The 26,142-nt window shown below is 35.4% G+C and overlaps 1 protein-coding gene across 18 annotated transcripts; it reads right to left on the bottom strand.

The window, feature by feature from the left end:
• TMEM154 (transmembrane protein 154) lies at nucleotides 1-24,973 on the bottom strand. Of its 18 annotated transcripts, XM_087936023.1 has the most exons (8): nucleotides 24,785-24,901; nucleotides 22,189-22,331; nucleotides 17,526-17,840; nucleotides 15,994-16,021; nucleotides 14,110-14,163; nucleotides 13,615-13,700; nucleotides 10,042-10,099; nucleotides 5,325-5,578 (listed from the first exon to the last, which is right to left on the bottom strand). In XM_087936023.1, exons 2-8 carry the CDS (start codon nucleotides 22,208-22,210, stop codon nucleotides 5,533-5,535), a joined length of 609 nt encoding a protein of 202 aa, XP_087792149.1. In that variant the 5' UTR covers nucleotides 22,211-22,331; nucleotides 24,785-24,901; the 3' UTR covers nucleotides 5,325-5,532. The 18 variants fall into 18 exon arrangements, with proteins under 18 accessions (XP_087792158.1, XP_087792142.1, XP_087792153.1 ...); XM_087936016.1 differs by lacking the exons at nucleotides 5,325-5,578; nucleotides 22,189-22,331 and adding an exon at nucleotides 841-2,920 and having other exon boundaries at nucleotides 24,785-24,973; XM_087936027.1 differs by lacking the exons at nucleotides 5,325-5,578; nucleotides 22,189-22,331; nucleotides 24,785-24,901 and adding exons at nucleotides 841-2,920; nucleotides 24,577-24,665.
• Nucleotides 24,974-26,142: the final 1,169 nt, after the last annotated feature.

Genomic DNA, 26,142 nt, shown 5'->3' with positions numbered 1-26,142 from the left:
AACAGTTAATACCAAAGAAGCTTTTATTTATTCCCAAATAGTTCAAAATCGTGGTATCAAATTATAAAAAATACAGAATTTTTTCTGGGTGTGGTATTTCCATTGCAAGGTGAAGATAAATTATTTCTAATCCTTTCTGCAATTGAAACACTTTCAGATCACCCACTTGAAATATCAAAAGCTCTAAATTTACAGTAATTAAGAAATCAATTGATTAATCCATTAATCAAATGCAATTCATAAGTTACAAGACAACAATAGCAAAATGATCAAGCAATTTACTCAATGCGTGGGCTATGTTACAAACAGCTCAAGCCAATGTTTAGACCAGGTGATGCTTTAAGATTCCTGCCTGTGGTTGGTAAGAAAACAGCTTTTCAGTGGGAGATTGCTGCCCAATTTCCGCTGGACTAAAAGAGAGTTCCTTAAAAAATGAAATTTCAGGACTATTTCTTACTACACATCACTGGTAACTGCACAGGTTTCTTAGCAACTGTAACACTCGAGCACCAATTAGCATCTTTCCCGTTTAGGATGAAGCCTCTGAAACATCTAAATTTCTGAAATAATGGCATGAAAATTACAATCACAAATGCTCTTAAAACACACTCTACTTTTTTTAAAAATCAACTTCTAAGGCACAACCTTGCTGTGACGCTGACATCTTCACTAAATTCTGAACTGGCCCTGTTTGAATTATTATTCTACCACAATTTAATAGTATCAATTCAGAATGAGCAGAAGGAAAGACAGACAGAACTACACTGCAGACATTTTTTCCACTCAGTTTTCAAAAGCAAAGGGGAAAGACATATTTCACAAACAATAGAATTTGTTTTTGTAAAATTTATTGTCTTATACAAGCTCAGTTTTTCTTTATAGGGGCCAGATTCCCGCGTATTTTTATGTGCAATTAATTATTAGGTTTATGTGCTGCAGTAAAACAACTTTCACACTTTGAGATAGTTGTTTTAACTATCACCATCATCATCATTATCATCATGAGCCATAGAGGTGCACTGGTTAGAATGCAATACAGCAGGCTAATTCTGCTGATTGCCGGCTGTCAGCAGTTCATAAGTTACAGTTCGTAAGTTCGAATTTCAGCAGCTCAAAGTTGACTCAGCCTTCTATCTTCCGAGGTCAGTAAAATGAGGTCCAGATTGCTGGAGGCAATATGCTGACTCTATAAACTGTTTAGAGAGGGCTTTAAAGCACTGTGAAGCAGTAAATAAAGTGCTATTGCTATCATCATCATCATTTTAGCCATTGTCTATTCACTGCAGGATGAAGGCCACTTCAGCAATACAGTCCTGAGCTTTCTTTTGCCAATTAGGCCCACAATACTTGCTGGTGTTGTTGATCGATCTTGTTTTCAGTCTCTTTTGTAGACACTTTTTATCAAGTGGGATCCATTCTATGACTGCCTTGGTCCACCTGCCATCAGTTCTTCTTGCTATGTGACCAGCCCATTTCCATTTCCGTTCTTTTACTCCCTTGATGATTTCATTTGTTCTCTATTCCATGTGCAGGTTTTTCTATTTTGTCTTGTAATGCTGAGCATGTATCTTTCCATGGCTCTTTGCTCCATTTGTAGCTTTTGTATCTGTTGTGAGACTATGTTTCACTGGCATATATTAGAGCAGGTAGCACATACTACATTAACATATATTAACTATATGTTTTGTATATTGCCTATATATATTGTCTATATATTTGCTGGGCTTTACATATTTATTTGACAGTGTGTGGGTTTAAAGTAATCCCTGATTTTTGTTAAAGAAATCAGTAATTTGCCAATTATATCACTATAATAAATATCTTTTAATACTATATATTTTGACTGAATTACATTACTCTCATCATGACCAGAGTTTTTATTCTCTGAATTTCAATATAGATTTCCCAGCCTCAGAGGTATGTAATTTCTTTAATGGTAGATTAACTAGGCATATTCATTGAGGTGGAAGCCTTATACAATAGCAATCTTCAGATGCCAAAAGAACTGTGCCACAGAAAAAAGCAAAGCCTGAGGCCCTACAGATCAGGAATAATTTTAATGAGTTAATAAGTTAATTCAGCAATTCTCAATATTTTCCATCATGTGGACTATTACATGATAATTGAAATGGTATACAAAAAGCTTCCATCCTGGGCCAGTCAGAATTCTTTAGCTGACGAAGTCCACAACATTTTTTAAATTTATTTATATCCCACCTTTATTATTTTTACAAATAGCTGAAGATGGCAAATGTATCCACCTTCTTCCTCCTATTTTCTCCTCAACAACAACCCTATGAGGTAGGTTGGGTTGAGGGTTAGTGACTGGCCCAAAGTCACCCAGCTGGCTACCTTCCCTGCTACCTTTATTTATTGGCTAAGGAATATGTAAGATGCCTTACATTAAACCAATTTTATCTTTCTATCTGATTCGTAAATATCAAATATAAATCTCACTCCGTGACCCTTGAAGGAGTAATTAAAGCTTCAGGAAAGGTTAGGGCAGAATCTACAGACAAAAGGGAAAGAGCAAAACCAAACCCCCAGGACCTTGGAGAGCAGCAAATAAATTGGGCTGACTGAGCTTTATTCTGTTACAGCAATAATTTAATGCTTTCTTCCACACAGTAAAGATTTATATTAGATAACGCGGACTTTATTTTGATTAGCTCTAGTGCCTAAGGAGTCTAAACTGTTGATGAGCCTTCACTTCATTTTTCAGCCTCACGCTTTTAAAAGGAAAGCAATATAGAAAATCTGCTGAAGGGTTTCTGGGGTTCTTCAGGAGGCTTCTGGAAGCTTCTGAACATGGGGCTGAGTCTTGTGTCTTGTGCTGCAGTTTAAGGCTTCAAAGTATGATAGGGCCTTTCTGATTCAGAGGATGTCATAGTCCAAAGGCAAGGGAGATATTTCACATCTGCTGTTGAGGTAACAAAAGAGATTCTCCTAGCACCATTTGCAAACATTTGGAAATGCTTCATTGAAACTTCTAAATATGTTTAAGTTAATTTTTCCTTACAAAACACCCAGAGCACTTTTTATTGAGCACTGGTGTGTTGAAGAAAATCATTGTACATAGGTATAAAATAATATTTTATTCTTATTTATATTACACATATATGATTACAATATAAAACATTTCATCAAAAACATTACAATGTAAGCTGTAAATAAAAAATGGATATACTACAGGTAACATGATTTCTACAAATGTTATCAAATGATTATTAAGCATGTTTCAATTATCTTGCCAAATTGTTGAGGCATTTGTGTATATAATAAATATGTATTTATATACTGTATGTAAGATTTGGGGAGGAAATCAATGATATAGTTTAATAGCTGACAGAAACAATTCAGTAATACCTTGCTATTGGGATTTCCTTGCTTTTGGGACTCTGTAAACTATGGCTGATGTCCTTGTCATCTCTTAATTGATTACTACAGTTTACTCTTCATAAGGCTGCTCTTGAAGATGACCTGGAATCTACAATTGGAACAGAATGTGGCTATCCACCTGCTGATTTGTACCAATTTATTTAAAAGCATTATCTATGACGTACTTGTTCATTATTAAATCTTTCATAGCTTGAGTCATCATTATTTTTGGAATGATTTGCAGTACAGTGGTACCTTGATATTCAACTGCTGTGAAACTCATCAAATTTGGTACTCAATGCATTTTAATGCAAAAATTTTGTCCCAGTATTCAAATATGTTTGGTTCTCAACTCACAAGTTAGAACTTGTCTGTGTCGGTTGCCTTGTGACTCACTATATTACTCCTTATGGGAAAAATTTATTTGGCATTCGTTGTTTTCGGTATACGTTGAGCCTCCCAGAACCAATTAATAATGAGTACCAAGGTACCACTCTATGTTGGATTTGCCTACCCAACCTGAGAGATCATGAGTCCAGGGCATGGAAGGTAGTCTAGTTAAGAGCTGTCTGTCATTCATTCATTAAAATAGTTTGTTTCCCAAGATCAAAATGATTCCCACTCTGCTAATATTTAAAAACTATATTTAAAAATGTATTTTCTCACAAGGATCCTGGGTAGAAGCAATGATCAGATTTTAATGTGTATTTTGAATAAATTATTGTTTTTACACTTTTATAATTGTAAGCCACATATAATCTTGTGTGAAAGTGACAGAAAACAGATTACATACAGGCTTGCATACTTAAACATTTTATTTCCCCAGTTTGTTTATAATTATTTACTATATATCTTCCTTCCCAAAGATCAAGGCAACCAAAGTAAAATGAAGCTACATTACCCTTATTACAACTCTATAGCATAGGCATAGTTTATTTTGATTATTTAGGGCCATACAGTGAATAACGTGACTGAAAATATTAATCTAGATATTACTGGTTCAAATCTATTACTCCATCAACTGGGCCTTTTTAACCAGTAGACAGGAGTTTCATGTTTCATTATACCTTTCCTCTTTTAAAGTTGTTGGTCATAGACTACATAAGACTGCTAATAGCTCTGATGTAAAGTGCGGAGCTCTTCCAAAGTTTATTGCCCATTTGTAATATGATAAAAAAGAAAATGATTAAATGCATTGGAAGTAATAATTTTACTCGTAATTAAATTTTAATTTCATTTAATTTAACTTTTGGCCTAACCTTGATCTATTCCTTTGTCTTGGACACAGGACTTTTTAAAATATGCCTATTGGCACATAATCCAAAGGCTAAATGCTGCCCTTGATTTTTGCAAAAATTTTCTAGTCTTAATGCCAATACCCTTTTAACGATCTCTTCAGGGATTTCTGAATTGTTTCCTGCAGGATTGATAGCAATTTTGCTACTGCATTTTGAGCAATGTCATTCTGAGGGGGAAAATGTGTTGTGATAAATAAGAAACTCTACCCTAGCAGTGATAGTCAATTCAAAGTCAGAGCCTCATCATAGCAATTAAGGAAGAGCAAAATATAACTTGCATCAAGTCTTATTTTTTTTTTAATTCAGGGATTTGGGGAAAGATCAAGCTAATTATGCAAACTCCACAATTAATCTACCCTATGTCTGTTCAAGACTACTTAACCCAATATTGTTATACTCTTGAGTTGGAGAATAAATATTTGATTGACCTGATAGGCATGCTATCTATCAAGAATATAAGGATTTGCTCTTTTTGAAAGTCCGTGTCTCCCCAGTTTGTTATCCTTTGGGAATTTAGGGTTGCTGCTAAATTCCCATTCAACATAATCAATATTAGATGTATCTCCAGGCTTTTATATATTGGGTTAGATGGCCAACAGTAACATTAAAGTGGATCCTAGGAATAAAATCAAGTGTACACCACATAAGTATCTTTTTTCTAATTTATTTTTCACTGTATTTTGTAGTGTTCCTTAATTGTGCTACATTATAAATACAAAACTGAGTTAAATACATGAATTCATGTAAGAATTTACATCTGTATGATAAAGCTCCTATAAGCTATAGGGAACGTGGACATTCTTATATTTTTACAGATTGCAGTTGACATTTCTAATCATGATAGGTCCTTTCTTATTCAGAGGATGTCATCGTCCAAAGGCAGGGAAGATACTTCACATCTGCTGTTGGGGCAACAAAAGAGATTCTCCTAGCACCACTAGCAAACCTTTGGAAATGCTTCATTTAAATTTGTCAATGTGTTTATGTTATTTTTTTCCTACAAAACACCCAGAGCACTTCCTACTGAGCACAGGTGTTGAACAACGTATTAAATATAGCAAAAGTTATCCTATGTCAGGAACAAAAGATCAGGTCCACACATGAAAGTCTAATTAAACTTATTTATTGCTAATCAGGCCTATGCACAGGAATCTTCAACTCACTGTTAACACCTGCTTGGAGTTAGATAAGGGTCAACAGAATTGAAGGAGGAGTAAGACTTAGTTTGCTTGGGATTCTAGCCTGATCCTTCTTTTAATGTCTCTCTCTCTCTCTCTCTCTCTCTCTCTCTCTCTCTCACACACACACACACACACACACACACACACACAGGTTCTTCTACTCTTCTACATCCGACCACTTTCTAGTATTTTAGAAGGGCAGAAGGTGAATTGTTTTATTTTGAGTTTGGCACACGTGTGGTTTTTCTACCCAGACTGAAAGAACATTATGCCAACTGGTGAATTACCATGGACAGGGTTGCCTCCATCAGAGCATATTCCAATTATGGTGTAGTTCCTAAATATTTTTTTAATTAAAAACTATTTTTTAATTTTAAAAAGCCTATTCTTAGAGAGATTGGAAATTGTACCAATAGTGGCTTTTACACATTGCGCAGATCCATGGCTGAAATTTGCACTAAAACTCTGTGTGCTATGAAAACTGTGATTCTTAAGATAAAAGGCTTTGAAAACATACAATCAAGAAATGAGACTTAAGCTTTAGGAAACTGCAGATTCTTCCCAGATAAAAGCCATTGTCATCTAATGACTAAATTGTATAATGACCCTATCCATAGATACTCTTGGTCACTTGCTTATTGCAAATCTATTGGTTGTACTGAAATAATTGAAATGTTGTGAAACATTCTCTGTACAAGATTCATTTCTGCTGCCCTCATCTGTACAAATCTCCATGAAGGATTGCCATCAGCAAAATCGATGCCAAGCATCGTGTTTCAGAACTGTGAAATTTGCTTTCCAGAGCAAGGAAATTAGTATGAAGGGCACAGTACCATCGTTTTTACAGGCATTGCTGTAATAGACAATCTTACAAAATATATCATTTGTGTCAATAAAAAGAGTAAAGACAACAAAATGTTCCGAGGAAATACTTGGAAGAATATTGTTCTCTACAAATGCTTCCTCACTATCACAGTGTTAAAAATTGATTTCAGGATTTCCATCTTTCAGAATGTTATCAATATATAAAACAAAACCATCAAAGAAAAAGAAACAAATGATCAGATGAGATGAAGATATTTCATATCCAGAGCATCTCGGAACTCAGCAACAATGTGACTTCTGCTTTTCTTCCTTTATTTCACATAATTTCTTCTTTATCTTAAGATTCACAGTCACTGTATAAAATTTTTAAAAGATTAAACTTCATCTCAACATCTGAGGAAAGTTTCTTTTTTTGAATGCTCACTTTTTATTTTTTTGTTCTAACTAGGTTATGGCCAGTCAGTTTCAATGTTTAACTGAGATTTTTATTTTCATATTTTCAAGGCTATTTGTCATTAATTAAATATAAGCCATGAATATATGTATTAATATCGGTGTCCAAATTACACAGAATCTTCTATCATACAGAATAACAGAATTCTGGATTTGCTGCAACTAGGAGAATGGTTGTGAAATCTAACAAGAAAGGGTTTGTAATCTTCCATGTTTGCACACAAACTGATCAAGGAGAGAAGCAACCTAGAACTAAGGAGAAATTTACTGACAATTAGAACAATTAATCATTGGAACAACTTGTCTCCAGAAGTTGTGGGTGCTCCAACACTGGAGGTTTTTAAGAAGAGATTGGATAACTATTTGTCTGAAATGATATAGGATTTTCTGCTAGAGCAGGGTCTTGGACTAGAAGGCCTCAAAAGTCCCTTCCAACTCTGTTGTTGTTCTTTTAAGATTGAGTGAAGAGATTCCCTATCTGTTTTCTCAGAAACTCTTCATTTTTTTCCTCAAAAGAAATATATAAAATACTTTAACTTTGGGCCAGTCTGAAACCCATAGCTCTCTTCCAGGAATCTATGATTGTGATATAAAATTAATCATATTTCCTTCAATATTTCATTAGTTATAGAGTTACCATATTTCTGTGGGGTTCTGTACTAAAAAAAGATTTCCACATGTCAGATCCCCTCTTGAATCTACTTCTTCTTTTTGTTTACCAAATACTCCCTCCTATTTTGTTCACCTACCCCAGATACAATAGCTTGTAGTGATCTAACTATACGCATATTAGTAATTATATATCTAAAATGTGTCCCAGAGTCATATGGCCAGGAGCTAGAAGATATCAAGCAGAATATAGAAAATAATTTACTGATCAAAAGAGAGATGAGGTTCAGTAATATGGCAAAAGGTTTTAGCTTTCAACTGTTATACAAAAAATAATAATAATACTTGCCTATCTCTGAAAGGAGCAAAACAAAGCAAATTGACCCTTAAACATCTTTCTCAGCTGTAATGCTGAAAGTTTTATTTAGCTTTTTTTTAAAAAAAATGCCCATATTTTAAAATCTGTAGTAACTGCCTCTAAATTGATTACTTCTACATATCTTAGCCTTCATGTTCGACTATAGAATACAAGCCTTGATTTGATTACTCTGGACTGAACTTTTATATAACTCTTTTGGTTAGCTCTAGAAATTGTGTTTAAAAGATTGATTTAGAAAAAAACTCATAGGATATTTTTACAGGTCACAGGAGAGCACACTGTATGTAAATGTGGTATAATAGCTAATCTTTCCCAACACTTTCCCAACATTTTCCAACTGATTGTGTTGTCCATGCTTTTCTTCTCCTACTCTCACTAGCAATACTAGGTGTGTTTGGACTGCAAATGCGGGTGTGGGTGATGAGTATACTTCCAGGATTTCTGACATGCACTAGATCGTAGACCTCTCCACTAGAGCAAATGGTCAGAGATCTTCCTACCCAGAGATTTTATTCAGGGGTTTGTTTGTTTTTTGCCTCTCGTGCTGCAGTTATCCCAGAGAGGCTTATTTTTCTACATCTTTTACTTTAGCAAAACATGCAAGTATTGTGAATTAGAGCCACAGTATATGAGCCTATACTTGCACCATCATTTACAATAAGGTAGAGCCATCTAGTGGTAACAGTCATTCTTCCTTTCTCCTTTCCTCTCCATTTATTTGGCTTTTCTAATCAACCATATAGTCAGGGACATCATCCCGTGTATTCTGCTGAACTCTCCACTTGAAAATGTTACTAAGATGGGAAAATAAATTGGATTTATTTGCCTTCTCAAATACAATGATATTTCAATAACCTTGAAAAGAACTGTAGCACTAAGTTTAAGGGTTGAATTTGTAAAGGCCATTGTAAAATTCTTGGACATTGACAGTGAGGGAAAAAAAATTAAGAGCATGTTTTAAATTATGTTTTCATATTATACAATAATACTATAAGTAGCATTTGGAAAGAAAGTGAAATTTATCTCTATGCCTTGCACAATCGGATGCAAGTTCATTTAACATGTTTACTATTATAGCAACCCAGAGAACCTCATCTTAGGTCTTCCTTCTCACAAAACTAATTTAGAAGCCCTTCCCCCAATTCTCAGGTTTAGAAAGCCCAGGAAGGAAGTAGAAGAAAAGAAAAATGCCATTTCTCCTAGTACTACGGAGTTGGTTTTGACCATGGAAAACTGCTCTGTTGCAATTCAATCATTACAGAACTAAGGAACAAGCAGGACTGTGACCTGAATCTCAATGGCATTTCTGATAGACCATTTACACAAGGAAGCCTCTGCTCAATCTCACAAGAGATTGTTTTCTGAAGGAGCCAAAATAAATATAGGTAGTCCTCGACTTACAACCACAATGTAGCCCAAAATTTCTGTTGTTAAGCAAAACATTTGTTACATGAGTTTTGCCCCATTTTACGACTTTTCTGGCCACAGTTGTTATGTGAATCACTGCAGCTGAAAAGCTAGTAATCTGGTTGTTAAGTGAATCTGGCTTCCCCATTGACTTTGCTTGTCAGAAGGTCGCAAAAGGGGATCACGTGACCCCAGGACACCGCAACCGTCATAAATATGAGTCAGTTGCCAAGCATCTAAATTTTGATCACATGACCATGGGCAGGCTATGGTCATGATAACTATGAAAAACAGCTACTTTTTTCAGAGTCACTGTAACTTCAAGTGGTCACTAAGTGAGCTGTTGTAAGTCGAGGACTGCCTGTACAGGCTATGGTTTGAGGAAAACAGTTTTTTTTAAATTAGACACAAGCGAGATATCAAGGAATAAGGGGAAAGAGGAAGAGGTAACATTTCTGCAATTGTGGATCTACTGACAGTGTCATTTTTAGAAACTGAGAATTATAAGTACCTTGGGTTGGTGTTAGAATCTTTCTCTTCTTTTACAGGAGGCAAATAATCACTTTCTCCTGTGAAAAGACAATGAACTGTTAGTTTTGCGAATTGGCGGGACAGCAATTCAGTTGGAATAGCAGTGTCTGGGCTCCTGCAGAATGTAGATATAGGTTTTCCCACCTCTCCCCCCTCAAAAATAGTATGGCTATGTTAAAAATGTCTCAGAAGCCATGGTAGCCTTTGTTTCATTTATCGCAATGCATTCTGTGCACGGCTCTCCTCTCCAGCATTTTGCTTTTGCCAACCAGCTAAAAATAAAATGGATAATAATAAACTGTCCATTGTATGTTTGTGAATTGCTATATCTGTATTCCGTTGGTTTACTCTTGCTGTGGAGTTTGTGGATTTTATGCTGTGACTTAGCAGGACCTGTCAAGTATGATGCTGCAAACCAATGCTCAAAATCCATTGAGAGTCTACAGAGTTACCCTGTGGTAACATGGGCAGCAAATGAATGGATCAATGGACGGACGGACGGACAGACAGACAGATATCAAACCACTGGCAAGTACTATCACATATAATGCCTAGCATTCCATCTTTTGCCATATAGTAGAAGATCAGACTTACTGTCATTCATATTATTTGGCAAGTGCTATTGTTGCCAACCAGAGATAAGTGGCATTGCATTGTATGCAGTGTAGAGGCATACAATGAATACCTACCTAACCCTAACAAAAGCTCTCAGCTTTTATAAAATCTCACCCTTTTGTTATTTTGGTGTAAAACTATATACTACTCCATTTTATGTCCTATCTATGCTATAGGTGCAGATATTTTGTGGTTTTCCAAAATGATTAACCTAGCAGGACTATCTACCAGTTTTCTTATATAAGGCTTGTTTAGGTGTACACAATGTAATTGTGTGTTTCATGGGATTTTGCTGTTGAGCACTAGAAATCTATTTCTTTGAAGAGACGTGAAAGTTTTGGAGAGAGGAAAAATACAATTAAAAATATATGCAGTATCAGAAAATTGAATAATTTACTACTGCAGCTCTATAAGCATGCAACTTCAGAAATCTTGTACATGGTCTCAGAACTCTTTTGCAAAGTATCATCAAATTACAAATTAAAATAATGCAAAAGGGAGAAATGATTAAACGTATGCAAAATATTACATTAAACTATATATAATTAATTGAATTTAAATTCAGTCCAATTCAGTTATGTCCTGATATGGCATTCAGATTAAGTATGTCCTTAGTTCCAATTCAAATTAAGTATGTCCTTAGTACCAATATGGTTGTGCAAATGAAAATGCTACAACCCCCTCCCAAATTTATAGAAATTCTTAGTAATTCAGTCTTCAAGTCAATCTATGCTTTATAAAGTTTCATAAAACAGGAAGGCAAGGAAGTGAGTCACTTTATTAAAATAATATTCCTATTCTGGCTCAGTTAGAAAATGAGATGCCAGGTTTCTGAATGCTGTACAAACAAATGAGGGATTAGATTGTTTTTGCAAACTGAGGCTTAATTTTCATACAGCTTAATCAAGACCTGTGATTATGCCTTCTCAAGCCTGATTTATCATAAATCAGTATTCATTTCAGTATTTATTGGACAAACAGGGCTGGACATATGACCATAAAAAAAGAACAAATATTCACTGTGAACCTTTAAGCATACACATTTTTTAGTCAGGGCGTGGAATTGATCTATATTAAACTAGAGAAAGAGATTTATACATTTCCAGTCTTAGTTGGAGCAAATTGCATACATACAACTTTTGTTGTATCTACAGATTTTTGTCTGTATGGGTATCTGCTACAAATGGGTCACATTGATAACAATAATGCACATTTTAATAATCCACTAATACTCAGCCACCATTGCTTTCTCTTATGCAAATAATACATAAATTGTGCAAAGTAATAATATAACATATTCAATGAACTGCAAGTAGTGCATATTTTCAGTCCTACTATAAGGGAAGAGTGGAAGCAATCAAATTCTGGCCATTGAGTAGAAGATAAGTTTTGTGCAAAGTCACAAGGGATAAGTTTTATATGGACTGTACTTTCCAGTGTAAATGTTGTTGCACAACTTGCATATGAATTTTACCTGACATGTGCAGTTTCCTCCTTGCATGTCTGGTCTTTTTAGATTTATTCTAAACTAGATTCTTGGTGTGCAGGGTATTAACTATTGAACTAAAACTCATAGCTAGCTATCCAGTCCAACTCAACTGGAGTGATGAGTGTTATAATCCAATCTATCAGGAAGTTGGGAGGCTAGAAGGGGGACTCTAAACCTCTGTTCTGCTTGTTTGCTTACAATTTTTTACAAATGTAAAGATTTTTATGGCTGCCCATCTTAGAGCACAACTCTGGGTGGCTGACAATAACAATGAAACCACAAACAGTAAAAACCATAAAAATTAAACTAAACACTAAATCCTAAGCCCGTCATCCTCCTGGGATTGCAATGGAACAACTTGCCACAGCCAACTCACCATGGCCAACTTGCCAGGCCAGCTTGTTGCAGGACAATTTCATAATTCTATTTAAAGAAAATAAAAAATTTATTAAATTATTTAAAGTACTTAAAATAATTTTAATTTTTGCCATTTACATTTCATTCTGTCCGTCCTTTTGCATCCTTTCTTCAAAGATTCCATTCATTTCTTTGATATTAGCGTAACTCTTGTCCCACAGTGAGTTGTGCTGTGGAGAGTTGCCCATGGTGAGTTGTCCTACAGCAATTTGGCCGTGACAAGTGTCCATGGTGAGTTGGCTGTAGCAGGTTGGCCATGGTGAGTTGGCTGTATCAGATTGCCATAACAAATGATCCAGTACTCAGTCAAAGTCTTGATGCCTACATATATTTCTCCTTTCCTGATTTATTCTGTCATTTTTCTCTAAGAGCCAAACATTGTTAATGTCTTTCTTGGACAAACAGCTTGATCCTATATTCCCCCTTTCAAGCAGCTTGATTTAATCCAGTGAAAGAGACAAACATGCTTAGTGATTAAAATAAAGAATCCAAGAAACACATCTTAAATATAATTGTATATGCAGTCTTTGCTTCCAGACTGGACTAGAATCAAAGAGAGGAAATTATGAAGGAAAAAAATCTTCCATTCCAGATAATGGCAGCTAGGCAGTCAATCTAAAAAATCTAAACAAATGGCCCCAAATGGTCCTTGCCTACTTTGCAGAATTATCCCAAAGAGAGAACTGAAGAAAAAGCTCTAGAAGCTGTGAATCAGTTGTAAAGTATATTATAAATTAATACCAATGGCCTCCCTTTAACGTTAAAATCCCGCTAATTTCAACGAACACCAGGTTCATTTTAAAATATCACAAACATTTATATGTTCAGAATAAAATATAATTTATGTAAAGGACATCTTTTTGTATTAGCTCTTCTTTAAAAATTAAAGTTCTTAAAATAAAGAGCTTATCTTTCTGCTCCCATTTTATGATGTGTATTATCTACAACTGTTTAAAATATTTATCAATGTCAGAGACAGACATACCAGGGAAGAAAAAAAAAATCATAAGTCAGATGGGGATGAATACACACCATTTTTTTTCAAGCTGTTCATCCATTTATCCAGTTCTTCCATCTCAATTTCCATTACAGAAGGTGTATCTTCTTCAAAAATAGGACTGAATAAGAAAACAAAATATTTTGAAGCTGGCAATTTACAATTGCTCTTCTTTAGTTTTCCAATAAAATTGTTTATATCAGACACATGCTCAAGGATAGCTAAGTGGCTTTAGTTTGGAAAAATAAATATTATTAATTAGATTACACTGCAGTTGAATTAGCAACTGCAGAACATAGATATCATAAGATACGTAGATGTGCACATGCAAAAAAGCTAGATTTGTGGTATAAATGTGTAAATTGATTCAGAGGATTATGAAGATTAATGCTGAACAATTTAAACAGAACTTTAGCTCTTGAGACTAATGGTTAAACAGTTGGGAAAAATCATGGAGTGTTGTTTTTATATATGATAACCATAAAGGGGTTATTGTACATGCAAAGATGGAAAGATCTGGCAGTACCTACAATGGAGGAATAGTTGGTGAAGATGATAGAACTTGCTGAGATGGTGAAATTGACCTGTTTGATTAGAGAAAAGTCAATGCAGGTAGTCCTTAGCTTATGATCATGAGACCAGAATTATGGTCATAAGGCAGCCATTAAGCAGGTTATCACATTACTGTGCCTTGATTTTACAATCCTTTTTTTGCAGCATTTGTAAAATTAATGCTGTGGTCATTAAGTGAATGCATCAGCTGTTAACAAATACAGCAATTGTTAAACAAACATATTTTCTTCTAGGGGCCACACAACATGGACTTTATAGTATTATTGTACTTGATAAATAGCATGGATTTTTCCTGTATTTTAATTTGATTTTTAACCTCTTTTAATTTGAGATCAGTAGCTTATCAAACAATGGCCGATTATAATGTAGAAACATCTTTATTCTGTTGCTGGGTGAATGGATTGATAATTTCTAGCATTCCTAAACTACAAGATAAAACAATCTTGGCTCTCCAGCCCAGAATAGAATAGGATCATATATGTCTAAATAGGATGACTGTAGTTTGTTTCTGATAAAAGACAGAGCTTGTTAATATTAATTGACAACTGCTTTGTCTCTTTGTAAACTCTAAGCAGCCTTATGGCATTTTTCTTCATTAATATCTTAAATTTTAACCCCTTTGTTTGTCAGAGCTCATTTAAATGTGGTATTATGGATGTAAATATGTGATAAGTTTAACTTCATGTAAATTATTTCCTATGCAAAGGGGAAGATACTTTTGTCCTATCCAATCAACTTTTCTTTTGTAATTTCTTTTCATGTCTTACTTATAAAAGGGAATGTAAGATGAGTCTTGAGGTTCTCTCTTTGAATGAGAGGAATTCTTTTTATCAGAATGTTCTGAATAAATCATAATAAAATGATCTTCCTGCCTCAGTCATTTAATTCAATTTATTGAATTTATGCATGCCTAGGGCCAGATTTGGCTGTCACTATTATGGATATTTTTTTTTTGCTGGAAACCAGAAATAAACACCAGAACCAGGAAAAATATGCAGAAAAACAGTCATATGACTGAAGGATGCTGCAACTGCAATCTATATGAACTGGTTGCTAAGCACCCAAAATTAAGGTGACCAACTTTTTTACAATGAGAAGGAGGACAGAAATAAATTGAAGGAAAAAAATAAAGCCACTGGTGTTCTCTTGTGCGTGGCACACTCTCTCAAAACAATTCTCCTGTGTGGAACGCATGCATCTCATAATCACGTCTCACCGCACTGTACCGAGCCTTGACAAATCGTCATGTCAAATACAAATAAGTCACATCACACACAATGGATTGGATCGGCATCAATCAAACACAGAGATTTACAGATTAGTCTTCAAATATCAAAAAGGAAGATATGTAGGAGGACACTTTTCAAGAGAGGACAGAACTTACAAAAGAAGGACTGTCCTCCCTAAAGGAGGACAATTGGTCACCTTACCAAAATGCAACCACACATCATTGCAGAGTATAGGTATGTGTGTGTATATCACCATCAGGATTCCACAATAGGTCGTAAGTAGCTCTGGAGAAGTCTATCATCTCTTCAGACAGTTGCTAAGTGACTGGTAATTAAACAAGGACTACCCCTGGTCTATATTTATTGTTGACTGGAAACCTTTAAGGATTTTGAGTTTTTGCATAAAACAGTAAAAAGATGAACTTATGACCTATGGTTCCGATGATTAGATAGGACAGATTATAGAAAGAAGAGAGTAATGATATAACTCTAAAGCAAGAGGTGGGGAACTATGTCCCCTTTATGACTTTTGGACTTCAATACCCAGAATTCCTGTGCCAGCTTTAAAATATAAATAATGAATGATAAGAAGCAGGCCTATAAATTTCTTACCTTTTACCATTTTCACTTGCTAGCTCATCTGAGGAAGAAAAAAAAGAGATGTGCTTAAGCCAGCTGGATGGGAATCACAGGAACTAAATCCAACACATTAGCAGACCAAAGATTGGGAAAGGCTAGCGCATGCAAACTATCCACCAATGTTACTGGTGAAGAAACTTTAAATAACCTATAGCACATTTATACAGTAGAAGAAATATCCCTATAATGACTTGTCTGCAACTTTGATAAAAACAAATGCAGAACAAAGCCCAAGGCTCATAGAAAAATAGTAGTTAAAATCTTTTTCCCTTTCAGAATGAAATGAAAGGGCATACACTGGCATAATTTATATTTCCCTGTAGTTTAACATCTTTATTCACTTCTTTTGAAACCCTATCAGGCCTCTTCAACAGAATAATGTCCCCTGCATACAATAGCCCGTAGCCTATTTTCTTGGACTCCTTAGTGTCAAGGCAATGATCACATAGATGGTATGAGAGTGCACTGCAGGGAATGGACTGGCGTGATCCCTTCTCCATCGCTTTTATTTTTTTTCAAGTTAAGTCCAATATGAGTTATTCAGTTATGAGTTATTCAGCAAATACTCTAGTATGTGCCTTCATTCTGCTCTGGGGGACTCCAAGGCACTCCCCAATGAGTAGCTAAGAAACAAGATTCTACTTGACTCAGCTCACCTTTGCATTTGTCTGCTAAAGGAATTGCCTTATGCCATGCTTCTCAGAGAAGTTGGGAGTGCTACTCCTCACCAAAAGCATATTGGTTGGAAATTGGGGGATTAAAGCCCTGCCACACTTGCATACCCTTGGGTATGCAAATATTAGATGTACTAAGATGTAGGGAGGGAGGGAGATAGATTTTAATCCCAGGTAAAAATTAATAGCTGAAGTAAATTGGATGACTTTGGTATACAGGTGAAAGAGTAGAAGAGTAGAAAAGAAACTCTCTGTTTGTCTTATTTTGTTAGGACCCATAAGTGCCCAGATTTTTTTGGAAAGGCAGATCATAGGTATCCCCAAGAAAAGTGAGGATGGAGCATTGCTTAACAACTTGTTCAGAGATTCTACATATAACATTTGTGAAGTGATAGCCATAGAGTGCACTTTATCAACAATAAGAGAGATTTTCTTTGCTTTTGCAAAGAACATTTTTTTAAAAAAACTTTTGTTTGTGATCCGTTACTAAAATTTTGGGCAGTGTAGGATTATTGGGAAGCCTGTTCTATCATAGAAGTAAATGAGGCTAGTACCCATAGCAGAGATAGATGCTCTAGATAGAAGTGGTTTTATGTGTTTTGCACTACCATAAAATAGTTCATTAGTTTTTTTTTCTTCCTGTATAACTCAAACTGCAATGATAACACATCAGACCTGTTTATACTTGAAAGAAGGATTTTTATACTGTTGCTGACTAAGCTAAGAGGGCTTTATAAGACATAAATCTAATTGGGACATTCCCTTTACAGCATGAATGCTATTTTCTCCCACATGACCCTTATTTCCCTACCCAGTGATATTAATATTTACCTTCTTGGCTTTGTTTCTTTTTGCGACGTTTTACAATAAAGATGACCAGGATAATCAAGAGGACTAAGAGCAACACTACAGAAACTCCAATTATCACAGCAGTATATAAACCGGACTCTTCCTCGTTCATTTCTGTGGCAGAAGTACTTTCCATTGCAGTATCCTCAGTTTCAGTGGGTGTTGTGGCATTTTGCTCTTCCGATTTATTAGCAGAAATTGAAAATAAAACAGAACTAATAGATCCTATTGTGGTGGCCACAGTAAACGGTATGCCATCACCAGACTGTTCGTGATCTGCCATTGTAGTTACGGACTCTATAAAAGAGGAAAAACATAACCAATATTATTTATCTATTAATATTATTGTGAATATTTATATTTTGATCTCTAACATTCTGACAAAGTAAGGATGAGTACAGTATAATTGTTCAAGAACTGCTATTGATAATTAAATTATCATATTGAGATTTATTTTGCAACTATCTTCCCCTGATTATGTAATGATTCATATTTCCTCGTTCAATGGATATTCATTTTCACCAAGTTTGGTCAAGACTCAAAGGGTAAACTTTAAGGTAATAATCCAGTTGAATGTTCTTTTTATGAATAACTACAAAGCATTCAGGAAAATGAAATTAAACCCAAATTGTACAAAAATTAGTAGACAGTGACAAAAAGTTGAATTAAAAAACTAGCAGGAAAATTACTGGAAGATTTTTCAGTTAACATGCACACATAACAGGCTTTTTTCATCTTTCATTTTGAGGTTTAATTTGGCATTTGAGTATAATTGCATTATTTGCTTTTTCACTCAAATGATACGTCTCTGTGATTTTTATATTTTTCACCCAAAGTAAGCTTTTGCATTCTACTTAAGTATCTTGCAAGAAATCCTTGCCACATTGGTTTACTTCCAATCCATTTTCAAGCAAGAGTATTTTAAACAATGGAAGAAACTCCCACTATTTCTTATGTTCTGCCCCTCTTTGCTCTCTTGAATCTTCTGTGAGAACATACAGAAGTGGGTATTAATAGGAAAAGCAAATAATGTTTAGGTGGCATGCCAAGCCAGTCTTTGTGGGTACCTGATTTATTTCTACCACCAACCCCTTTTCTTTCTAGGACATTAGAAACACAAATGTTCAGATGCCAAATAGATTGTTTTAAATAACTGAACTAGTGAGCAAATCCTTTCTCATTTGGTTTTATATGTACTATTATTGTGTTGTGGTTTGCCAGCAGCCTGTGCAGATGGAAGCTGAATCAGACAGTGGGGAAGAATGGGGACCACTTCGGGAATCTGGAGACGACTCAGATGAGGGTCCTGCGTCCGATGCAGAGATGGGGTCAGGACCATCTGGGAGTGGGGTGCTGCCTCCAGAACCTCCGGAGTCTGTCAGCAGCGAGGCAAAGGAACAAGGGAAGCCTGTTTCCAGTGTGCATATGCATAGAGCTGCTAGAAGGCAAGAGCTCAGAAGTAAGGTTTGGAGGGGATTCCCATAAGGTACAAAGGACAGGCAAAGGTGATGAAACCTTTGTAGGAAGCAAAAATTCTTTGTTCTGTTCAGATTAATCCTTGAAGCTCTGTGTGGACTTTCTACTTCAGTTGGTTTTTTTTATAGTTCATTTGGCACTTTTGTTGTTGGCAGCAATTCATAGGAGAGAAAGGCAGGTGCTTATCTCGAAAGACTGTTTGAGACTCATTACAAGCTGGGAATGAACATATTTCCCAGCACTGAAATAAAACAAGAGTTGTTTTAACGAAGCGTGTGCTTAATTACGGTCTCAGGAAGCCTTGGTCAGAACATTGTGTGGTTCCCACTATTTTTGTAATAACAAACAAATGAATCGTATACACACGTGGATGTGGATGTTTGTATGTATATATGTACACACACAAATACAGATGGTTTCTGAAATTAGTCAGGTAAAAAACGGACTTTCAAATTCAGAGCAAAAGGTTTACTGCTGGAGCTGTAAAAAAGGGGAAATCAATGAACAAAAAACCCTTTTAAAAAGGTATTCCGATTTATTAATCAGTAATACATCATGACAATAAATCCATTCTCTCCAAGTATTGAATTCAAAATGCATTCTGAAAGCTTGATGCTACCGTTGGTGAGAAGTAAATATTTGTTCTTGCCTTCAACAGCAACACATACTTCAGACACTTTGCAAATTAATTGCTCCCAAAATAACTTCAGTCTGAGCTCTGTCACTCCCCCATCTATGCCAGATACTTAGGGAGAGATGGGGAAGATAGATAAAAGAATGCAACAGTTGATTGTTGCAACATACCAATATTATGGCTAAAGAACTTCTGACTACATGGCTAGGATAACTTTATCCATCTTTGTTTGACACAGAAATCAGCATATCAAATGAATTCACTAAGAGTGAATTAAAACGGTTATAATTACATTGGCCAACTTATTGGAATTCATCCCAAAAGTGTTCAATAGAAGCCAACTACATGAATATCGTGTAGAGAAAATTCTACCTAACCAATTCATAAATTGTTTGGCAAAGCTGTCTATAAGTAAATGGGCATCTTTAAAAGTCATGTCATTCTGAAGAAAATATCTAAAATTGCGTGTTGGCCAGGTATTTTGGAGAATTCCCACAATTGCTCTTGCTATTGGCCATCCTAGCTGAAGAAGATGGAGGTCAAACTCTGAAATATGTTTACAGCATCAGGTTGCCTGTTCCTTGTTGTGCTGTCCCAGTCAGTCTATGGGAATTCAATAGTTACTTAGGAATTATGAGCTGTTCCCTTAAGGGAATGTATCTTGGTAAATGTACTTAAAGGTATCCTGGGAAACGTAGTCCATGTCACGTGACCACATCTGTAATCCTGATTGGTCACTGAATTGACTCTTGGTGGGTTGGGGGAGGTTTTCCTCACTTTTGCCTGAACTCTCTAACTCATGGCAGCTTCTTTCTATCGCTACGAGATGGATTAGGAGATAACCATCTTTTACTACAAGGATTGGTCATTAAAGAAGAACTTTGTCACAAATGTGAGTTATGAGGATACCTGGTGAACCCATAAATGTACTTTGTTATGGATGTCTTGTTATGTATTTGCATCTGTACAGCTTCAAATCCACCGCTGTACAGGATACAGAAAACGTGTTTAGATTATGAGTAGACAGTCTGCAATTAAGAGCTGCTTGATGTGCCACAGTGAGCCTATGTAGAAGGAAAAACACATTCAACTAAAATGCCCCTGTCCCTCCTTATCCCAGTCTCATTTAAGGATACTTGCTTGCAGATTGATCAATCCAGCCCTTCATAAAGATCTCAGCTGTGATGGTATGCATGGTGATGACAAGGGGTAAAAGGAAGAAAGAGCACCAGACTGTGACAGGGCAATGATTATAGAATGACTAATGGCGGTTGCAGCAGACAAGTCTTGGCAATAATGAGAAGGGAGATTTCCCAAGAAAAATGTTGACCAAACCTTTATTAAAGTCCAGTTACTGGCAAGCGTCTTCATTTTCATTCAATCCTATTCATGCTGGACAGGAAGAATCCTTTTTCTTCCTGTCAGTCTGGTGCCATCCCAATCAAATGTGTGTCCTCTTTTTTCTGTATCCAAGTGATTTCCTTCTGCCATTAAGGATCATCTGCCTGATGGAGACTGGAGCATGCATTCTTAACAGCAGGAAATGCATGATAGGAATGAGCAAACAGGCTCTGCAATGAGTCCTGGGAGACTGATGGATGGAGACCAGTGAAGCACATGTTAATGGTATTATGTATATATGAAAAAAAACTTGTGTATGTGTGACCCTGTTTTGCAATCTTTGTACTTTTGGAACTAAAAAATATACTTGTATGCATCTTGGCCTTGGGATAGTGGTGATAAAGTGAGATAAATATATCAATTAATTTTTAATAAAAATAAAACCACTATTTCCCCCACATATAAAAGCTTTCCATCTGAAATTAATTATTAACATGGCAAAGCATCCTAGCCTATGAGTTCCCAACGGCAGTGATTACAAGCCAGAAAGGGCTACATGACAGCATCATCTTGTAGTCTAGGTAGATAAAACCCTTCTTTCAAGTTGGGTATATACATTCTAGGTGAATCAACATCTCCTGCCCTTAAAAAGCCATCATTGTATTGTTCTTAGAAAAATAAATAGTTGAGGGAGTGATGTAAGTGAAAAGAAAAATTCATGCTTATAAAATTTAGTCCTATCAGCAATTACTTCTTTGTGAGCTAAAATTCTGACAGTGGACGGTTCCAATCCACATGGAAGCATGTGTCTCTCTCGAGGCGAAAGGTCCCAGATGCAGATAATACTCTTTGCACACATAGAGAGCCTCTTTGTTTATTATCTGGGGTGACTAGAAGCGGGCAGGAGCTACTATTCAGTTCCTTTATGTTGGACTGAACCCACCTGGATTGAACACATGAAACTTGCTGCTCCTTCAGACTAAGTAGATATCCATGGTATTTTTGTTTAATACAGTAAACCATAACACCAGATTAATAAATGCATATGCAGCACTACATTACAGTGCTTTAATAAGATTTTTTTTTAATGAAGTAAATATTTGTTTCAAGTTCTTTTTTTTTTTGCATAAGGTCATGTAAATAGTCCATTTGAAAAGACACCGGATATAGATACTTCTCCTCCCCCTTGTTTACCTTCTAAAACAATAAGCTTCATTCTGCTGTTCTTTGCATGTTCTTTGTTAGGAGGAATTACTTTTGATTTCCTTGCTTGCTGCCTTCCATGCCTTATTTTAAAGATCTCACAAACCCCAGGAGCAAATGGGGAAAAGTAGAGGCTGCAAAGGAAAGGGAGATGTGTGGAAGCTGCAGTTTTTCCCATGAAAAACAATCTTAAGCCTGTGGAACTCACTAGGGACTACTTTAAGAACTTTATCTCTGCATGAGGAGTGAGGATAGGTGAGGAGTTAGAATTTCAGGCAAAGGGTAGTATCTCAGAAGACACAGAATGTGAAGAAAGGAACCTTCCAAATGGTTTGTAACTCACATGGGTAACCTTCAAGTACACCTCTAATAGTTGTTCAGCTTGATCCAACAGATCGATAATGAAGTGTGTTTCATCATGGAGTGACCCAAACCATGGTATTGATCCAATACAGGGGTGTCAAACTGGTGGTCCATGGGCCGGATGCATCACACTCAGGCCATGCCTATCTCAGCTCCATGAAGGGGGAAAATGTTGTGATATGTCACATGACAGCTACAAGTTTGACATCTGTGATCTAATATATTTAAGCAGTTTGATGCAGAGCCACACAATGCTATTAAACCTAGATAACTTGAAATTTTTGGGTTCTTCTTATCTGTTTTTTTTCACATTTGTCTATTCTGATATGACATATTCTTCAGTTCTCATATAAAGACATATATAATTGCATCCACGTTTGCATAAACTATCTTGATTTGTATGTCAAATAATATTAATTAATTTAGAGCTTACTGGAGCAAGAACTGCAATCTTTTGTTATTCTTTTGAACATTCCTTTTTATAGAGACTCCTTTAGCAATTTAAAAAGTTTATAAGCTTATAATATCTTTCATAAGAATTTGGTGATAACATGGACAAACTTTTATACATTCGGTCTTTATATAGTTGCGTGTTTGCAGTATATCACTTTGCAAGTACCGTGGATGGAGAAATTCACGTATGATAAAGGCTACTGAGAATGACAATTGAAAGGTGACAAATAACCAATATCAGATAAGTATTTATGACCTGAATATTATATTCTTAATTTTAAATATAAACATCCTGCTTCTCTCCGTCCCTCTCTACTTTCCTGCTAAATTAAGGAACAAAATAAATATATAAGAATTCTGTGATAAGATGCCTATTTCAGCCTTTAAATCTGATTTCAGCTATTTCATACAAAAAAAGGGTCAGAAAGTTTAGCCCCACCAATTGCTGTGACATCATCCCATCAGGAGTTCAGTTCCTATAGCCTTCAAGAACTGCTGTTTCGATTTGTACTACCCTTTGCCTGAAGGTATAGTCCCAACTACAAAATAGTTGTCTATCTAGCATTAGGGCTACATGCTCTAATACTAAACAGCAAGCTTAGACGTGCAGAAACTAATTCAGCAGGTAAGCATGATGACATCTACAGCAGTGAAAGACATGAAGCAGACTGGTGGGTTTTGCCCTTTGCAGTTAACTTTTAGACAATATTTTTTCATTCATAACAATTGAGAGGTAAATCTGTAAATATTAGGAAATCAAATGATTCATCTAATTTAGGCATTTGGCTAATGTAGGTGGAGTATAGTTAGTATTTTATAGACAATTGTTTTAAAATTAAAAGGAAAAGCAAACAATTAATATTTTAATATAAAAATGTTTGCTCCAGTCTTCCCAACCGTTATAGTCTGCACATTTTAGATTATAAACTACATCTGTCTGGCCACAGATGATGGCATTTACAGTCTGTTGCTTTGGAAACAAATTAGAAAAACTTGGTTATATACATAATTTAAAATGTTACATATATATATATATATATATATGGATTAGAAATATATATATAAATTATATATATATATATATATATATATATATATATATAATATATATATATATATATATATATATATATATATATATATATATATATAAGAATTTTCTAATGATTTTTATCTGGAAGAAAAACACCCAACACATTTTTGTTGTTCTTTGACAGAGTGCCTCTCTGAAAGTTAAATGCACATCTTTTAAATTATACTACTTAAAGAGCAAGCTTTGCCTTATACATTATTTTAGGAAGTTAATCCTTCCTTAAAATTATATACGTTCTACCGGTCATGTTAGTAGATCATGACAGTTTTGTTTCATTTGCCTCTAAAATATAAATATCACAATGTTTCCTAGAAATCAACTTAGAAAAAGAAATTATTTGTATTTATTAAGAGTGCATTACAATAATAGGAATACAGGCATTACTGTTTTAAAAAATCCAAGTGAATTAATATCTTAAGCACAATTAACAATGGGACAGAAACACAAAATTCATTCACAGATTAACACACCTTGGATTTGTAGTTCAAACTGGATCCATGGAAAGACAAGTCAGCATGCAGTTGGGAAACAACACTGAAAGAAATGGTGCAGGCTTGTATAGTCTTTGCAGGGACCAGATTTTCTGGGTGTGACACATCAAAAACAGTTCTATAGCCCGGAGCATAACATTGTCTGCGTGGTTATTCTTAACAATGCAGAAGGCATGTTCCTACTTACCGTGGAAGTCAGATACTCCACTCAGCAACAGAAAGAAGGACAACAAAAAGTTGTACTTATTCATGTTACTTCTCTAAAGCAGATGTGATCCTGCTCTCATTCTTTTGTACATTTCCTGCTTACTGCTTCTGTGGTAGATGTATAAGATGCCTTAGGAAGATGTGCTACGTTCAGTTACTTTTAGGAAGTGATGTAATTCGGTTTGGGCCTATCAGACGAGCAAACAATTGCAAAAGGTTCCTGCAAAAGCTCTGATTCAACCAAAAAAAAAGTGAACAGTGAAACTCAGTGACAGATTAAGGCTCACTGGTTCCCTAAGCACGGACAAATCTTGGTGCCCCCCATCCTTTGTACATACTGTACAAACGAAGCCAAGCTTAGGCTACTTAAAAGTTTTTATGGTTAGGGTTAGGGTTAGGGACCAATAAGATGTGGGTCACTGTGAATATAATACACTAAAGTTGAGATCCCCAAAAATTTGTATAGACACCAATGCAGGAATGTATGGGGCTGGGTGCTGGTTTGTTCTCCAGCTCCTTCTATATGATTAGATTCTTCCTCATTTGTTATGCAGGAGGCTACCTTATAGCAAGATAGACCACTAACCAATAAAGATGGATTAGTAGCTGCAGGAAAGTATTTTCTGGTCCTGCTATGAGGCTGACCCTGAATCTGCTGCATGACATGCCAGTGCTCCGCTTCTGAGCTATATAGATTTGTCTGTATTTTTCCCAGTTTGATCATCAATGAATTGGCTTGTGTGTTTCTCCCTCCCCCACACACCTTTTTCCCCTCCCTCTCCTTTAATCTTATAATTGAAGTTATCTAATTAACACTACTGTAAGCAAAGATGCTTTCTTTTGTTAATTAGTTAATGCAAGAATTTTTTTTTAAAAAAACGTAACTAAATCTTGATTCCTTTTGCACATAATTTAGAAGTCAAAATTTTCAGTTTAGCATGTCATTTAACTCCAAGTTAATTGCCATTTGGATTACTGGAATCCAGAGATTTTAAGTTTAACATTGTTGATTTTTTTAAAAGTTTGATTAAATATACATAATATCAGTTTCTTTCGATTCATGACAGTTTACAGGAAATGCACACAGAGCAGATACTGCTACAAACAATAAAAGATCCACAATAAATATAATACTAATATATTAATAATAATAACATTAAAATCCTTATCATGGGATTATGTGATAGACACTCCACATCCTGATCAGGATGCAATGACATTAATGGCAAGAAATCATTTAACTCCTAAGGGCATTTTGGAATAATTCTGTTTTTAATACTTTCTGGATGAATATCACAAAGAATATTACTCTACTTATAGTGTTGCCATTGCCATTGC

This window comes from Pseudonaja textilis, chromosome 6 (genome assembly GCF_049901715.1).
Source record: "Pseudonaja textilis isolate UNSWEBS1 chromosome 6, rPseTex1.2, whole genome shotgun sequence".
NCBI lineage: Eukaryota > Metazoa > Chordata > Lepidosauria > Squamata > Elapidae > Pseudonaja > Pseudonaja textilis.
The sequence above is the reverse complement of the archived record's forward strand: the minus strand, read 5'-3'. Positions and strand labels throughout refer to the sequence as shown.

Bases quoted from the DNA above. Each gene is read 5' to 3' on its own strand.
- TMEM154 (XM_087936015.1), bottom strand. From the start codon at position 24,848: ATGAATAAGTACAACTTTTTGTTGTCCTTCTTTCTGTTGCTGAGTGGA. The intron at 10,100-13,614 runs GTGTGTATTCAT...GTCTTTTCACAG, and splicing joins GAACAGCTTGAAAAAAAATG to GAGAAAGTGATTATTTGCCT. The intron at 8,918-10,041 runs GTACTTATAATT...TTCCCATCTTAG, and splicing joins GATTCTAACACCAACCCAAG to TAACATTTTCAAGTGGAGAG.